General features: G+C 46.0%; 1 protein-coding gene across 3 annotated transcripts in view; it reads left to right on the forward strand.

Annotated features, from left to right (window-relative positions):
• Positions 1 to 19,146, forward strand: part of NOTUM (notum, palmitoleoyl-protein carboxylesterase) — a 155,273-nt gene that overhangs the window by 20,313 nt on the left and 115,814 nt on the right. The window contains exons 1-2 of one of the 3 annotated variants that reach the window (XM_078653790.1): positions 2,004 to 3,054; positions 9,947 to 10,327. In XM_078653790.1, the coding sequence (XP_078509916.1) occupies positions 9,999 to 10,327 (329 nt within the window). In that variant the 5' untranslated portion in view covers positions 2,004 to 3,054; positions 9,947 to 9,998. Of the gene's footprint in view, positions 1 to 2,003; positions 3,055 to 9,946; positions 10,328 to 19,146 lie in introns of those variants that run through there. The other 2 variants (XM_078653791.1, XM_078653789.1) reach the window with 2 other exon arrangements.

Genomic DNA, 19,146 nt, shown 5'->3' on the forward strand with positions numbered 1-19,146 from the left:
GGCTCTGGAGGCCAGTGAGTTGTTCTTCCCTATCACATCCAACCTTTTACGATAAGTGTTTCTTATTACCTGTTTGTTGAAGGTCTGTTAGCCTCCAAGCGCATAACCTGTCCTGCATTCCTCACCCCTTTCCTTGGCCCCGTTGTGGCTCAAGCTGACTGGTCTGCAAGAGTGTATGGGGCTGCTGACCACACAAAGAATAGTGCTGCAGCACCCATTTCAGAGCGCTGTGATTCTCACAGCCACACACTTCCATTGAAGTGATCGACTGCGATCAGAGAAGATACCAGCGAAAACAGAGCTGAAACATCACAATCCTCCTGTTCAGCAACCAGCTGGTGTTGTGCGTGCCCCATTTAACAAAAGGTGAGTTAAAAAGGAATTGGTCGGACCTCTGTCATCTACAAACCAAACCCTGTGCTTTCACTAATATTAACCATTGCAGTCAGATTTGTATTTTTTCTACAAAAAATACATAAAATCTCTTATGCTTAAGCCTGAGTCAGAGTCCAGAACCCTATTCATATCAACTAAAATTCAATTTGAACTTTCATAGCTATTATGTATCTTTCTTAATTTAAATGGGCTTCTCTTTTTATACAGAAAAAGCACCGCCTGTACCTGTATTTTGTATATGATACTAGTGCTTGGTAATTCCTCACATTCTACCTCAAACCACACTCCAAGACCATGCCTTCACTGTTTGACCTGTAAGTTGTATCTTAACAAGCACTGGCACTGCCAATCAGACTGGTTTAGTGCATGCATGCAAACAGAGGCCTGAAAAAATTGCATCCATACGATTGCACATTACAGCCAGACCTATTGGCTTTGAATGTGACAATACATGATGATTGCCTGTACTTTTAGCTGTAAACCAGTCCCTCGTGCAATTGAATGCAGTGGAGTTACTCCATACAAGTGGAATGATATACCAAACACTCAATATATGAGGTGAGAGAGAAATAATCCTTTGGTCTGATTTAAAATCTGACAGTGTCATGAGCCAATGATGAAAGGAAGCTAACCGAAAGCCGCTCGGGGTATAGTGTAAACATTATATCTGCAGACAGCTGTGCTGTCGACTCGGACCTAAATAAGGAGGCACTTGACAATTCAGTAAGCTCCAAATAGTATCTGACTATGGTGCTCGCACTGACCATGACAATCCTGGCTATGGGGAATGACCAATTGCCTTTAAACTCCCCATGTCCCAGGGAACTGGGATTACACTGCCCCTCGCTGCGCTCAGAGGGACTCTGGGCAGGTCTGGGTGCTTTCACCGGCGTCCTTCAAAGCTGCTCCCATCCTGACACCACAGCTCTGTAAGGAGGACAACGACTATATGCAGAGGTGAGTTGTGAGGAAGGTCTGTGACCTCTTTAAACGCTGAAACAAGCTTCTTCAATGGTGTTGCAAGAACCAACAGTTATTGGCCCAAAGTGGTGAAGGAGGGGGCGGCATTGAAGAATGTGGGGGTTCATTTACCATGAGGACCATATACTAAGTGTTGCATAAACTCTCTGCTTTGTGAGCATGGGACACAGCGTGGATCGCAAAGGCGGCGGAGGTGTAAAGGAGATCTGTGCTGTTTCTGGGTACTGGGCTTCGTTTATAGGTGGGAAGTCGGAGGCGGAAGTTTTAGAAAGAGTAAAGGTTTCATTTCCCTTCCAGTCATAGATCTACATTCGTCAGTGTTTACTGGGTAGCAAAGTTGGAAAACAGAGTACTTTATAAACTTGCGGGGGAGGGTGAGAGGGGGTCCGGAGCATTACTCGGCATCCCTAATGGCCGAGCCCCTCCAGGTACCGATACCCAACCCCCAAGGCCCATTTCCCTGCTCTAGAGCCCCCATGAAAGGGGGTCTTGTGGAGTCCCTGGTGCCTCCCCCCTCCCTTGACATCAGCCCGCCCTGCCCGCCTCATGTTACTGCTGAGGGAGATGCCTCATCCGGGCCGCACTGAGCCTCGACCACATCAAAGGCACTCCCGCCCCCCCTTACCCACACCCCGAGCCGGCCCCCGCAGCAACCAACTGCACAAGCGACCGCGCCAGAGTGAGCCCAGAGACTGGGAGAACCGCCTGGGAGTCGGGAGGAGATCCCCAAAGGCAAGAGAGACGCACAGAGACTGAGGGAGGCAGAGACTGCTGGAGAGTGAGTGAGGAGGAGGTCCCGAGAGGGCGAGCCCCTCAGAGCCACGAAGAGCAGTGAGGGGACGGCTGCGGCAGCGACTCGGGAGACCTCACAGAGATCCCGGAATCATTGGGGCTCGGAAACCCTGGACAATGTGAGGAGAGGGAACCCCACTGAGCCAAAAAGAGACCAGGGAGGGAGAGGCAGAAACCAGAGGTGATTCAAGGCTCCGATCTGGAGGGAGGACCCCAGAGGCTGGGGCAGGGAGACGCCGAGAACGAACCCCACTGAGAGACCCCAGAGACAGGGAGACACAGTGAGCACCCAGAGGCTAAAGACGGCTCGCAGAGGATAGGAAGGCTCCGAGTGCAAGGACAAAGGTCAGTAACCTCGGCACCCAGAACGACGTGACCCCGCTGCCATGGCCGGTTCTAGTCTAACCTGAGACGCAGATGCCGAGCTGGGACAGGGGCGTGCAGAAGAGCACCGTATGCTGCCGGCCTGGAGCATAAAAGCTGCTAACGCCCCAGAAAAGTGTATGTGGGACCGGCCTGCAGGGACCCCACTAGCCCAATAGGGGTTGGGAGCGCCGTGCTAGGACTGCAAACTGGCAACTACTGGGCAAGAAGCTGCGGAGCCCAAAGCAAACACCAGGAGAGGAAGGTTGCCTGCTCTGGCTGTGGGCGTTTGAAGGTGCCAGGCTACCGGCTGCATGAATTCGGAACTGCATGCATCTCAGGTTTGGGCATGTACAGACACCGGGCTAGGACATGCCCACCTTTCGGCCTAGAAGTTGTACAGATCCCGGGCTAAGAGCAGTACGAATACCGCAGCGGTTCAAACCATCTGGAGGGGCGCACGCAGGACCCGGCTGCAGGAGCTCCGCTTGGAGAAGACGGGTAATCTCTCGCCTGCCAAAGGTGACCCTCCCTCCCTTTGCCCAGTAACAGGCTCGGGACCCTCTCAAGGGGGAATACACCAAGCCCGCCCGAGTGTCTACCCAGCGGGTGCCCACTATGTAGTAACCACAGACCCTGTCCCAGCTATCAACTAACTCCTGTCCGCACCATCTAACCACCAGCCACTGTCTAATGTACGCGCCCAACCTGTATCGGAGTACCCACAGACCTCTTCTTCAAATGCCAACTCCACCATCACTGCATCCTCTATCCACAGACAACTGCTCACTCTAGACCCCAGCTACTGCCTATCTGTGTTGATACTGCCTGTGTCCCATCTGCACATAGTCTCCACATACCCACTCGTCCCTGCTCCCTACACCAGTCTATCACTGCCCCATCTACCGACCATACCCACCAATCTCTGCCCCTTCTAGCCACCTGCGTCTAGTAGATATACCCATAGCCCCACCCCTGCTCCCTATACCAATCCAACCGGTCTTCACATACCACTGAAATGCTCCAAACGTAAACCCAACCAACTGTATTAGTCAACCACTTACTACTCCATATATTACTCCAGCCTCCTCTACGCACCAGCAAGAGACCCTGCTGCCGACCCAATCTTTCCAAGCGCCTACCGACCTCTCACTGTATCAGTCAAATTCATCAATCCCTCTAACCACCAACTTCTGAGCCATCCACCAATCAACTATTGCCAATATACTAAAGGTATATTGACCCATCCTCGCCCAGTGTAGCCAACCAACTTCATCATGTTCCCCGCAGAGTCTTCTTAACTACGCCTAACCTCTGCCTAAACACCAGCCTCTACCTCTCTTCTCACCACCAGCGTCTGCTCCATGCCCATCCTTTCACATCTAGCCACCAAGCCCTTTGACACCCTCTTTGATTATTATGGATTTGTTTAGTTGTTTTTCTATTGCATGGTACCAATGACAGACAGAGTTAAAAGGAGCGCTAGAGGTACCGGGTGGCAGCATGATGAAGTAGCCTGGCTGAAGTAGCTGTTGGGTTCACTGGGGATTGTTGCACTGGGGAGTGCTTGTGATTGTGCAGAACTGACTTCCTTATATTCAGTGTACCAGTATAAAGTAAACAATGATCTGTTCTGAACCCTGTGCCCTATATTGTACATGCTCAATTCTTCTATTCAGCTTGTAATGTCAGCTTAGTATATAGTTTTCTTTTCAGCCAGTTTAGCACCCGCATTTCTCTTTGGTAGTTTTTTGATCAGCCTAGCTCCTGCACCTATCTTCAGCAGGTCTTTGCTCAATCTATTACGTGGAATCCTTTGCACAGTCCCCTCCATTTTCAGCCATAGGGGTGCATATCTCCCTTCAGTCTAGCACCCGTTCTTGTCTTCAGCAATTCAATTCTCAGTCTAGCACTCTTCTGCTGCTTTTTCCAAAGTCAAGCACTTGAATCTCTCTTCAGAAAATCTTGAATCTGTCTAGTATCTCCATCTTCGGCAGCTCTCTGCTGAGTCTACCATCATACCTCTGTTCTTCAGATCTTTGCTCAGTTCAACACCCATTTAGGTGGTCTATATAGTGCTAAAATCCTGCTTTGTGGTCGCGTCTCCGTGATCTGAGACACACCAAGTGTTCAGAAGTGTCAAATCCTTTTTTTCGGTCGCTGCATGAGTGCTGGCAGCCTTTTGGGTTATTGTGGTAATCTGTGTAGTCTCAGTTCATTTTAGGCCAGCATTGGGTTGTTTACATGAGCAAACTTTTTTTCCCTTCTCTCACTCTGCTTCAGTTTGCTGACTTCTTTTTAAATGGGGCATCTTCATGGCCCCTAAAGTTAACACAAGTTTGCGGAGAGTCCAGGTCTTTATACTGGTCTTTGCTAAATTGGTAGGATTTGAGGCTGCCTTGTTCAGGCAAGACCTGAGTGTGTGTCCACTGTGTATAGAGGATGCATGCTGTATTGAACTGGAAAAAAAGAATATGGTACTGATTCTCAAACTTCACTTTGTAGTACAACAAAATGTACGTTTTACCTATATGTATGAGTTGAATTCTCCACCGACTACGGATTCTCCGCAAATTTAAGTTCAGATGTTAGTAGTAAATGTGGGAAGAACACTGGGGAGTGGGTGGGAAAAGGGGCAGAGTTACAACTAAAGGGGATGGGATTAGTGAGAAGTAAGATGGGTTTGGGGAAGGTCAGGGCAGCATTTAAGGAGGGACATGACCCTTCCACACAAGAGTAAGCCAACTGCATCACTCTGGGGTTGGAGACATGTAACTTTCTTCTGTAGTAAATGTACACCCTGAATTTGTGAATACTGAAATTAGAAAACTTACTACAAAGTTTGAATTTACTCAAAAGTGTAACTTACCTCTGTGAATCAGGCTCGTCATGTTTTTTAAACAGCTAAGGACATGTTGGTCATTGATCAGTCCCTTTCTTAAGTAATTTCTTCTTCCTCAGCAGTATTTGCCCATTCTAGTACCTGCACCTTTCTTCAACAACTCTTTGGTCAGTCAACAACCTGCACTTTTCTTCTGGAATTCCTATGCCTGGTGTCTACAGTCAGCATTGCTCTCGTTATCATCTGCACTTTCTTAAATAATTCTTTGCACAGTTTAGGTTCTGTCCTTCTCTTCAGTCAGTGTTTTTCGCAGTCTAGTACCTGCATCTCCCTTAATTATTTGATACTGCAGTATCTACACGTCTCTTCAGTCAAGACTTTTTTTGGTTTAAAACCTCAATTTTATTCTTAGTAATTCTTTGCTGAGAATGCCACTAACCCTTCTCTTTTCAGCCCAGTAACTGCACTTCTCTTCAGAAAATCTTTGTTCTCTCTAGCGCCTATCACTTTCTTCACCCAGTTGTTGCTCTGTCGATGGATTGCATCTTCCATTGAACGTTCTTCACTCATTCTAGGACCTGTATCACACTTCAGCAGTTCTCTGCACTGTATAGGGTTGGCGACTCTCTTAAGCAATACTTTGCTCTAGCTAGAACCTGTGGCTCAACAATTTTCTTTCAGTCTAGAACCCTCTCCAGTCAGTTACTGCTTAATCTGGCAATGACCCCTTTCTATAGTTGCTCTTTGCTGCAGCACCACTTTTTGGCAATGTTTCCACTGAGATCAGTGGTGTATAAACAAATCACACTATGGTTGCACAGCCTAGACATTAAGGGACTCAGTATAAAGGTTGGCAATTCACTATCACTTAGGCACTAGGACATCACCTGTTTGTACACTAAACCCAACATCCGGAAAACAAAATTCTGGACCCCAACATCTAGTGAACCACAACAATACGGTCTCCTGCTTTTGCTACTTAAATCCATTCAGTAGAATATCACCTTACAGCCTACAAAAGGTACAATAGGACACAACTCACTTCAATAGACAAACAGCACACAAGGCCCATGGAAAGAGCTCAAGACCTGAATCCGCTCTGTAGAACACCATGTGCAGAACCCCCACTACTGAAGCTAAATCCACATGAGTATTGTTGGAAGGTCGCAAGAATCGCCCTCTCCACTTTTTTTTTTTTTTTTGTAAGACGTTTATTGGCAGCAGGGAGCATTACACAATGCGGAGCCTACAACCCTGTGGGCCGGCTGCAACACTTCAATTTTTAAAACAATCAGAGGAATGGGAAAAAGAAACAAATAGTAAGTGTACATGGCTCTCCTAACCATAACAGCAGACCCAGTGGCATAGACAGCGTGATATGCCTCATGCTTGCTCACAGGTCAATTGTACATTCAAATGACGTCTCGTTTTTCCATTTTATAACTAAAGAAGTTAACTCTGTAAACTCAACAGTTCTTATCCGTTCTTCGTCGCCCTCTCCACTTAATCAACTCTTCCGTGGGAGTAGCCCAAACCATTTACCCGCATCAAATATGGTTTTGAATGAAATCTTCCCCAAAGAGGACACCCAGTGAGTAGTATCTCACCCATGGACCAATGGCTCCAAAAAGCTCTAAATGATTAAGGCTAATGGTGCAGTAAGCACATTCCTAGTAACACAATATATCACCTGCATCTATCTATCTTCCTTATTTTAGTCACACAGTTGTCTTAATTAATTGTTGCTCTTCCTGCGCTCTCTTCAGTCAGTTTCTGCTCACTTGAGGCAATCGGGTTACATACCCGACGGAACCATTGTATACACTAAACTGTATTGCCCAGGTTCTGAGGGATACTGGGTTACCCCATAATAACACTATTCACTTGAGCACATGAACCTGTCTTAAGTCGTCTACCCCGAAGCAAAACAGGCATCCACAACTCTCCTAAACTATGAAATGGAAGTTTCCCAGGAGCACGGCAGGTCTGCAGACACTTTTTAACACCACTGGGGCATTTTTGTGGCCTCGGACACGTGTGTATCACGGTGCAGGCACACAGTTGTGCCAGTGTAATGTGAAGTGGATGCTCCTTTATTTGTATGAGGGCGTACCACCAGGCAATTAAGCATTTGCCTTCGCCCCTGCACCTCCACTATATTATTGTTGCACATTTGAAAAAGTCCGCTCACTGTGTATCACCCTGCAGGTGGCACACATTTAGTGTGTCACAAAGAACGTCCTTCTGTAGAGGGAACGGCTGGTTCTAAGGACCAACCAGTAGTTCCACTAGCAGAGCTATAGTTCGACTCTATCCCCAGGTCTGTCCCCTTGGTGGGGTTGCTGCTCCTGGCTAGATGTGCCTACAAAGATTTTTTTTTATTTTTTTTTATTTTTTTTAAAGTTTTATATAGCGCGAACAAGATCTTTGCAGATATCAGAGCGCTTTACAAAGGCAAGGGGTAAGAACAGGAGAGTGCCTAACAGGCATTTGGGCATAGCGTAATTGTAGGTAATAAGTGAGTGGTAGGGTAGGTACACGAGGGAGCATAGTCAGGCAGGTAAGTCAGTAATACAAAAAGTACAAATAAGAGGGAGCATAGACAATCCGGTAAGTCGATAATACAAGTAATACAAATGGACAAAGAGATCAAACAAGTAGTACAGATCGACGCAGAGTCTTAAAAGGTCCAAAGTAATAGTTCAAGTGTATTTAGCCATGAGGATAGCTTTTACTTCTTTCTTAAAAAGAGGAGTGGAGGAGATGAGCCTGGTTTCAGGAGGGAGTGAGTTCCAGATCCTGGGCGCCATTCCTGAGAAGGAGCGTTTGTAAGTTTTTTCCTTCCGGAATCTTCGAGGCTTCAGCAGAAGATTGTTTGTGCTTCTGGTGGTTCTGGAGCCGCCAGAGATTGTCAGTTTCTGAGTGAGGTAGCCGGGTGAGTACAGGTGTACAGCCTTGTGCGTCATGCAGGCAATTTTCAGATGTATTCTGGCTTCAAAAGGCAGCCAGTTCAGGGATTTAAAGTCAGGGGAAATATGTGAGTGTTTTTTAGATCCAGTGATGAGTCTCGCTGCCGCGTTTAGCGAAGCTCTTAGGGGTGCAGTTGTAGTTGGGGGGAGACCGCAGAGGGCGATGGTGATGTAGTCTATGCGAGGGATGACTAGTGCTTGTACTGCAGTTTGGAAGTCTTTGGCTGGGAGGAAGGGTTTAAGTTTCCTCAAGGTATTTAATTGGAAGTTCGCTCCCTTAGTTGCCTCGCTGATATGCTGCTGCATGTTGAGATTGGCGTCAAGTGTTATGCCTCAGGATTTTGCTGAATCCACGATGGTCGGTTGGACATTGAGTGCAGTTAGGTGCTTAAGCCAAGTTTGAGTGGTAGAGATTTTCGCGGGAGGTGAGATCAGAAGGAACTCAATTTTCAGAGCATTTAGTTTGAGGTGGTGGTTATCGGCAAGCCAGGATGGGTGCTTCTGATCGTTGAGTTCAGAAGCATAATGTCTTTAGGGGATTGTATTGTAGAATGACAGGCTAGTAGTAACTGTGCTCCGTGCTTTTGGCAGGTGGACCCTGCAAGCCAGTCTCTGAAGGGGGGGGGTCATGACTACCCCTCCCGAAGAGTGATCACCTCAAGGGGGCATTCAGGTCCAGGGTTTGGGAAGGCTCCTGCAGAGAAAGAGCGGTAGTTGCAACCTCCAAACTGTTTCGCTGCCATTCTCTGTCCAGTGCAAGTGCCAACTCTACACGTTCTCCATGGCTCTGGAGAGATAGCCGTTGCTGTGCTGTCCTGGTGTGTGCTACGTGCACCTGATGAGGGTACACACAGAAGTGTGTGCGACATCTGTGAGCCAGTATCTGAGCTCAAAGCTCAGAGGAAGGAGCTCCCTCTGTCGACCCTTAGTCTGTGGCGCTGCCTCAGCTGCGGTGCAGAAGTCTCTGGAAGTGCAGATGGTTGCTCTTTCTTTGAGCAGTGCAGTACAATCCATCCAGGGCAATGTATTTTTTGGCTCGTTACTTTACAGCTCCACAGCACTGGGAAGTTTAAGAAGTGCAAATTCTAATTTCGGTTCTTCCAGTAAAACAGCATAGTGCAGTGCACAATATGCCATTTGTTCCACACTATGGTAAAATTGCTACAACAGTGAGCTGTAAATAATTTTAGGGAGCCACCCCATTTACTTTCAAATACTCAACTACTAAACTCCGCTTTCCATGGCTGTCCCAGAGTGTGATCTATGCCCACTGTCTGTGCTTAACCATTGTATTGCTTGGTAATGGCTGTACCCTGTATCATTTGAGGCTGCCCACTGTCTGAATGTCCTCCATAATAATAGCCGCACTCATAGGAGCTATCGGTGTCCCTGTTCACCCCAACACCTCCCCTGATCGGTTTGTAAGGCCTGTTCTTCCAGATCATCCGAGGAGGTACCACAGTGTCTAGGTTCACTAAGATACACCGTCCATAATCGTCAGTCATACCTGGTCTCCTACATCTGAGATTGCTCATAGTTGAGGGCTTTTTCTGCCTCTGGTCTGCTGTGGGACTTTAATAATGCTATTTTCCTTGTCCTGTAGGTTGTGGTACCAGTGGCTTCTCTTGAATTCTACCTGCTGACAAAACTGAACGATGGACGTTGGGGCGATGCAGGTGCTGCTGTTTCTAGGACTCCTGCTGGGGGGTCCTCGGACTGGTGAGAGTAGAAAGAGCTGGCGGAGGCGAGGGCAACAATCACCAGTGCCCAGCAGCACTCACCGGAGTGATTCAGGAGCTCAGCCTGTGGAGAGCTTCCCACTGGACTTCACAGCAGTGGAGGGAAACATGGACAGCTTCATGGCCCAAATAAAGAGTTTGGCACAGTCACTCTACCCCTGCTCAGCACAGAAGCTGGAGCACGACATGAAGCTTCACCTCCTGCACAACACATCGGTCACCTGCAACGACGGCAGCCCAGCTGGGTAAGGACAATGCATGGACTTGGGAATGGGTGGAGAATGGGGAGATGGTGGGTTGAGGCACATGGTCTATCCTCATCTGTTTCAAATCCATTGCCTTACAATTTACAACCCTATGACATCTATTCTTTCACCCTCACTTCAGCAATGCTGAACTCCATGAACAAAGGGGTCTACCATAATTCTGTAGAGGACTAAAGAGTCCCCTCCTTGGGTCCACTTATTATAATGGGTGGGACCTGCCTTCTCCTTCATCCATATTATCTGTTGATTTTGTTGTCCAGCTCATATCCTGACTGGTTGCTAGTATTGTCACCCTGCTAGTCCTCCAATGCGACCAGTAATTTTTCAAAGAATCACCAGTGGGCCCCATCTGTTATTGTTATTGTTAATTGACATTTGTATAGCGCTGAATCACCAGCAGGTCTCTCAGCGCTAGGGAGGGAGAAAGGAGGACCGCTAGACGACACAGGGTTGATGCTAAGTGATTCTCTGAACAGGATAGTTTTGAGCTGTTTTCTGAAACGAAGCAGGGAAGGTTCCTTACGGAGATGTTCAGGAAGCTCGTTCCAGAGCTGGCGGGCCAAGACGGAGAGGCTCTGCCTCCTTTTGATGCAAGCTTATATCGGGGGCAGGATAGACGACCAGCCTTGGAGGACTGTAATGTGCGACCAGGCACATAGGCCTCCAGGCGTTCTTTTATATAGTTCGGGGCAAGGCCGTAGATTGATTTATGGATGATGCAGAGGCCCTTGAATTTCGCTCTCTGCCTAATGGGGAGCCAATGTAATTTGTGTAGCAACGGGATGGCATGGGATCTTCTAGGAAGCCTGAAGACCAGTCTTGCTGGATCATTGAGGACCACCTGAAGTCTGTTGGCTAGTTTCTGAGAGAATTGAATAATAATGGTTCTGTCGGTGATATAGTACTTTGTCCCTAGTCAGGATACAAAGATAGCAGTATGTTTATCAGAACAATTAAGTACACTGACCACAAGATAAAACAGGAAAGCGAATTTTTACTCAAACACTTTCATATTTTGAATTTGAAACACAAAAAACTACAGATGCTGTCCCTAAAATACACTTAAAACATAATTGACACATAAGCTTTGTGCAACACTTGATATACACTTAAAACAACAAGTAAAATTGTAAATTCATATACTCATTGACGAAAACAACTACATATACAATAATCTGATAGGCACAACAATCTGATCTTGGTTCCTAGGAGATTTTGAGTTTTGAGTAGTTGGTTCATATAAGGAAGGATTGCGTCGACGTTTCGACCCTGGGGAACGATGCGATGATTTAGCGCATCAAGAGCGGGTCTTCATCAGGACTGTATACATGTAGGACAGCCTCTTGTGGACCTTGCTCCACTTGGAGTCCTGGTCTGTTTCTCAAACCTACTGCCGGTCAGCCGACTCAGACTGCGTAGATCTTCCTCATACCTCTGCAATGATTATTTATACAGGAGGCAGAGTGAAGCGATTATTTCTTGATTTACTTACAGTACAAGCCGTTCGTGTCTTTAAACCTTCCGATTGCTGTAGGGGATCTCGAAACGTAGACGCAATCCTTCCTCATATGAACCAACTACTCAAAATCTCCTAGGAACCAAGATCAGATTGTTGTGCCTATCAGATTATTGTATATGTAGTTGCTTTCGTCAATGAGTATCTGAATTTACAATTTTACTTGTTGTTTTAAGTGTATATCAAGTGTTGCACAAAGCTTATGTGTCAATTATGTTTTAAGTGTATTTTAGGGACAGCATCTGTAGTTTTTTGTGTTTCAAATTCAAAATATGAAAGTGTTTGAGTAAAAATTCGCTTTCCTGTTTTATCTTGTGGTCAGTGTACTTAATTGTTCTGATAAACATACTGCTATCTTTGTATCCTGACTAGGGACAAAGTACTATATCACCGACAGAACCATTATTATTCAATTTACTACCCGCCCAGGCTCTGAGGGTTATAGGGTCACCCCATTACATGTAATAGTTTCTGAGAGAGGCCCATGTATAAGGCATTGCCGTACTCCAACCTTGAAACGATGGTGGCCGAAACTATCATTTGTAGTGAGGTGGTGGTTAAAAGGGGGGCGAGTTTCCGCATCTGTCTGATCAGACCAGTGCATGTCCCGACCACCGAGGGGACTTGATTGGCCATTGAGAGCTCTGAGTCAATTTTCAGACCAAGGCTCTTCACGACCGGCACCGGGGTAGGAGTGGGGCCTAGCTCCTGGGGCCAGAAGTGATCATTCCAAGGGGAGTTGATAGAAGGGATGACCAAGATCTCTGTTTTGTCTGGATTGATTTTCAGCGAGTTTGCTGACATCCAACCCACTGTGAATCAGAGCACATTTTGGACATGTGTTTGGGCGAGGGGGTTGTTGTGTATGCTGAGGAGGAGTTGAGTGTCATCAGCGTAATTGAATATTTTGCAGTCCATGTTGGCTAAAGCTACTATCAGTGGTTGCAAATCAATATTAAAAAGTAGTGGAGATAGAGCGGAACCTTCAGGGACGCCGCAACTAAGCAGCCCGTTATCTGATATCTGCTCACTCTGCTGAATCCTTTGGGACCGGCCAGATAGAAAGGATTTGAGCCATTGGTGTGCTTGACCATTGATGCCCAAGGTAGAGAGTCTGGTCAGTAGTATCTCATGACTAACAGTATCAAACGCCGCTGATAAGTCCAATAGGATCAGGGCACTGGGCTTTTTACTGTCAGCCATGGATCTAAGTTCGTCAAGCACCGTCAGCATGACCAGCTCAGTGCTGTGGTGTGCTCTGAAGCCTGCTTGGCGAGCGTGGAGGAGTTGGTTGTCCTCCAGGAAAGAGGATAGTGATTTGAGGACATGTTGCTCCAGGACTTTTGCAAGGAAGGGTAGCTGGGATATGGGCCTATAGTTTTTAAGATTGGACACATCCGCCCCAGATTTCTTTAGAAGGGGTATGACTCTAGCTTCTTTTAGGTTAGATGGCGTATGCCCAGTCTCCAGGGAGTAGTTAAGCATGGAGATGATATGGCTTTCCAAGGCAGGGAGTGCCATTGTGAAGAATTTGGGGGGGTAGGGGTCTGAAGGGGAACCTGTCTTAATTCAAGTCATGATTTGGCGGAGGGAAACAGGGTCCAGTGTGGGGAAGCTAGTAAGCATAAGATCAGAGGAGGGTTCCTGGGGCAGGTGAACGGGGTGTCGGGTGTAGATGTTTCCCCTAACCAGGTTTCGGTAAAAGCCAAGATGTCAAGGTCTCCATCCTGAAGCAGGGAAAAGACCTCAAGGTGGTGTTTTTGTAGCGAACGAGTATTGAGGGTAGCCACTTTTAATTTTGTCTGTTTATTGGCAGTTGATTTTACTTGATGTACTGGTTTTCCTGGTTCGGGGTGTTGTCACCTTTCTTTTTTAAGATGTTTAATTGGCTAAGTTTCGTTAGGGTGTGGTACTCGTAGTAAGATCAATAGAGTTTAGGGCTTGGAGTGAAGCTGGTGAATACACCCGCCGTTGGCCAGGGTTCCTAGCCCTTTGGCCCGGACGGGCGCAGACAGGCTTGCCTTTGGCGCGCCTTCGGCGCGCCCACACTCTGACATCCAGTTATGTGGGGTGCGACGTGGGAAGCTACTCCGCCCCCTCTACCCAGGTGATGCTCCGTGAGTGGTCTGCTCTCCGACAACCACGCCCTCCACTCGAACAGCCGCAGCTGCGGGGACCGAGGCGGGTAACAGCGGAGAGAGCAGACCAGCAGGCAAGTGAAGTTTAAAAGTGATTACGATATTTTAAAAAGATAAGGAGCGCTGCCAGCACTTAGTAATTCACAAGCGCAGAATTTCAATTTTCTAGCTAACACAGATTAAAAAAATACGATTGCGTCAGGCAGCCGCCTACTCGCCGCAATCTCTACTAAGATTTCACCATCTTCCCAACTTACAATACCGGTTGTACCGAACTTTGGCATGTACATATCTTATCCTACACAAACTTTCTGGTGCATCACTCCTCCTGGATTGCCATGGCTTTGAGCTTGAGATGGCTTGACAGAACAATATGTAAACTCCAAATGAAACCGGTGACCCTATGGCTATTCATCCTAACTTCTGTCAAATAACGAAAGAAAAAGTCTTGAGTTTTTATCTTGAGACATGATAGATCCGCAGATCAGAGGCTGGTAGTCCTATAACCCTTCAGGCTTGCTTGTGCTACATTAATTGGCCTAAAATTGACATTTGACTAGATGCTGACCTTCACCTGTATTCGACCTGCTAGCAAGCACATTCATCTTGTGCACTCCTTATAGCACAGAACATGGATCTTGATCTTTCTTACTCCATGCACTTCTTATAGTGCGAGCCAATCCTATCCCGTGCTTTCCTCATAATGCATAGCATCAATGTCTTGTTCAGTTCTTTTGCAGATCAGCAGCATCTATTCTGTAACTTGGCATGTGGGTCTCATCACACATTATGCACATCTCGTGTCTTTCTTACAGTGCAACTAAAGTGGATCTCTTACAATTCTGTAGCCTTGTGCATTCCTTGTAATAGGGATAAGTATGCTTTGTGCATTTCTCGGAGTATGTGGGCCTAGTTCATTCTTTATAGTGAAAAGCGTACGCACCTCGTGCATTTCTTGATGTATTCAGCAAACCCGTACAATTAATTAGTTATAGACTTGGCCACGGAAACTAGCAATGTTTTTCGCAAAATCATGCATCTGTTAATATGCCACCGGCTGCATACACTGTTAAGAAACATTTTTTTTTGATCAGACATATAAGTTACTACAAGTACGGTATATGAAATAAAGTACTTATGACACTACAAAAGCTAAGTAGCTATCGCTAACATTGATTCCTGTACTCTGGCATTAAAGAAGTGAGCATTTTCTGTAGAGTGTGGTAATCTCCCAAATGGATTTATGGAATACATACGTATTTAAAGCTGGAAAAGAATGATATTCTTTGTGATGAAAAATATTAGTTCCACTGTTGATGCCAATTAACGTCTACAACTGTGTTCTCAAAGCAGCAAAACAATTATTTCAAGAGAACAGTTTACAATAAGGCCAAAATTCTTTCATCTCTTTCTCGAATCCGATGACTTGAATCTTCAAATACTTTCTAATGAGACAAGTGGATAAATCTATCACGTGTGATACTGTTTCACAATTCTGTTTCTTGTTGGAAGGCTTGCTTTCACAGAAGTTCCTTGTTAAAACTGCAAGCAGACTTTACGCTGACCTGCAGGAGACCAGTTTTAAAACGTGTAGACTGAGGTGAACATTAGAATTTCAAAAGTTAATGTGTATATATACATGCAGCATATGTATCTATGTGTGTGTGTATATATCTATTTCCCCAGTTGAAGGCTTTGCCGAAAAATAGCAGTCATGTTTTGCACTTAATAAAGTCATAGGACTGCTGCGATGCCTCCTTTCTGTGACCAGTTGGCGACATAAGATAGTAACTGGTGGGAGGAATTAGTAATCCAGAGAGAGAACATTGTTGATGTGGATTTAAGCTTTTTATATTAACAGGCAGAAACTGTGGCATTAACTAGTTGAGTTCCGTGAAAGACACATTCATAAATTGCCCGTGAAGAATATTTTGACTATTTGCTGCTTGGGAACATTTTTTCTTAATCCCTCTACAGTCTCTAAAGTATCGGGATCCATTTCGTATTGATACGTGTAAACCGCTTTAAAAGCTTTATAATTCCACAGGTGTTGTACTTTCTAGCTGCATATTTCATTCTTCCCACCACATAAGGTGGTCCTGCATTGTCCCATACTTCCAGAGGCCCTGTTCATAGCTGCATGCCTTCATTCCTCGTGCAGATCACACGTGTTTCTTGCATTAGTCTGTGCAGCACAAAGTCTGCAATACAGGGGGTCTGTTTCAAAAATCTATCCTTTTCTGCACGACCTGCAGATTACACTGTAAAATATTTTAGTTAAAACTGATCAAAAGTTACAACTCATGCTGCAATGCTAATTGCAGATAAAGGCCGTAGTAAAAACGTTGTTGCCTGCATTTCGGACCGATGTGTTAATATCTCCACAGATTTCTGAGTCGAATGCCAGAAACGTGTGGCAGTCTCCATATAACTGAACAACGTGCTAATAAAATGAAAGTGATGGCTAGGGCAGACACTTCTGTGCTTGACTAAATTAAAACACCAATATATATATTTCCACATTTAAATTAACTTTATGGTGAAATGTATTATGTATGATGTAATCTCAAGGTAAGTAACTTCCTTGCTTACAGTAGTCCACTGAATTTCAAAAGCATTGCAATGTATTTTTAGGTCAGTATCGCAGTGTGTTAAATGGTGATAGTTGAATGATAATGCAACAGAATGTGGTACATACAGTGCTTATTCTCCATATTATGCCCCACCCATCCAAGGCATGAATTCGATGCAGCAAAACAAGCTAATGTCTCTCTGTCCCAGGGCCTTGGTAATAGTCTCCAGTAGAATTAAAATGTGTGCTGAAATCCGAGCAGACTTCTTCCAGGCTCTTCCATGATCTCATCACTCACTTCCCCTTTCAATTTCATCCCCCACTTCACCCCCTAAGTGAACAATGCCAACTTAAATCTCATAATCCAGGCTTTCAAAGGGTTTCACAATCCTGAGCTCTGTAGAAGGCTCCAGACTAGGAGGTGAGCTCACAGAGGAAGCCTCTTCCAGGACATGAGCTGAGCACGAAGGCTGCCCCCTCCATACACCTGTGCAGCAGATTACATCGGTAAAACCCACTCCACCCCCCTCTCTTGTGAGCAAGTGAATGTGACCTGTAAATGCGTGGGAAACACTTGCAAAGGTACAGCCCTTATCTGCTGTACGTGTTCTGTGCGCGTGTGGCACTGCGGCTGCAGGTACTGGAGCTCTTACGTTTGAATGAGAAATACTTGCAGAAAAGCATCAGTTGGGTGTGAGTTCAGCCTAGTGTTGGGTCTTTTCTTCAGCCCCTGGCATGCAGAATACAGGTTTGTATCTATTTGCTGGGGACTTTTCTCTTTGTCCCAGGGCCCTGGATACTTTTGTTTGGAAAGGATGGCCGAGGTCACCTTAGTGTCAGACCCTCCAGTGGTGTGTGTGGTCCTGAAGTCATGCTTTACTCGAATGAAGGGTGTGGGGGTTGGCTATCAGGATAGATACACTGTAGGAGAGGAATTACTACATTCGCAACGGGTCAATGCCCAATAACTGAGATTTGTTTCAGAAATGAATAAGTACTGAAAACACCCGTGGACTAGGTGGGCAATTAGAGTAGCAAAAATCTGAAGTGCCTGCGCTTGAGGTTTTCTGAGTTCTGACTCAAAATGCAAACTCGTGTTAATCTATAGTGTCAAATACAACACACTGCAAGTCTGTGGGTAAGTTACATGGGCACTTTGGTCGGGATCAGGGCTTTAGGGTTAGAACAGAGCTTACACCACACAGAAAGTGAATGTGTTTAAATGTATGAATTTTAACTTTGGGCCAAAAAGCAAGAAGAGCCCACTAGAATTGGGAGGAACAACGTTTGATAGCATTGGGCTTTTAAGACTGAGTCAAGTCAATGGTCAGAAATATCTGATGGTGCCCAAGTGGCCACATAAACTTACAGTTCTCATTCCGGCTACTGAGTAGTTTCTTAGTTGCCATTTACCCAGAATCCCAGAAAATAGTAGTCTTGGTTTTTTTACCCTAGGGGGGATGGAACCTTTGCGGGCCATTATCTTGGAATAGGCCTTTGAAAAATGTTCAGATTCCGGCTTGCTGTCTACGGGTACTTAGAGACAAGTTGGATAGGTTAGCTCTGGCACTGGAACTTTGAGTGCTGCACTCCCTGGTATCACTGGCTGCAGCCATAAATGGTTTCATGTGTAGGTTCCACCAGACCTGGGCCACCCCTTCAGTGGCGCTGAGAGCTGACGAGGCTCTAGAACCTGGAGGTTTAGGGGATTGTAATGTCTCTAGTTCATGATCTAATGCATCCAGCAATACAGGACCTTTGATGCTGTGCTTGTTCTTGGACATGCAGAGTTTTCTCTCTACACCCCTAGAAGCTAACCATGATCTTTGACCCATGATCTATACTTTGCTGGTTAGAGGTGATTTGGGGGAGAGGGGTGGGGGAGAGGTAACAGTACTCATTTGGGCTGCTCCCTGGACTGAAAAGGGTTAGGTCTTCATTGCAGTAGGAGTATGTTTGCCAGCCAGAACCGCTGTTCAAGAGCTGCTCACTCTGCTTGTCATGCATCATCATCATTCTCTTTCCACTACTGGACCAATCGCGTTTTCTCCCAGAAGGCATCCATGATCTTTGTACAGAGCTGGAAGGCATTCTGGAACTGGTCAATGATTCCTCTTTCCATTGCGGATTCTGGTCCTTCGGGAACTCTCTTCAGCAGGCAGATTTGTCAGTCACATCAAATCATTTCAAGCTTATTCAAAGCTGGAAGAAAGACAGACTACATGTAGGTCTTCTTTATGCACCATCACATTCCCTCCAGGTGCAGTCGTGCGGTAAGATCGCTACAAAGCAGTAGACCGAGAGGTGCAGTATCTATGTAGTTTTTAAGGAAATGGGTAGAGGTCAAGCGCCAGTCATGTGTAAAGCTTCTTTGCTTCTGCATGTCAGATCTATCATCAGTGTAACTGTTTACCTCAATGGTTCCACATTACCAAAGGTAGTTTTGGATGCCATTAGAATGGGGGGGGGGGGTGAACGATGAGGTTATGGTGTCTGAGGGTAAGCATGTGGATGATGAATGGGATTAGTAACCTGGAAGGATGACGCATGTGGCTACTACTGTGTCGGAGAA

This window comes from Lissotriton helveticus, chromosome 7 (assembly GCF_964261635.1).
Source record: "Lissotriton helveticus chromosome 7, aLisHel1.1, whole genome shotgun sequence".
Classification (NCBI taxonomy): Eukaryota; Metazoa; Chordata; class Amphibia; order Caudata; family Salamandridae; genus Lissotriton; species Lissotriton helveticus.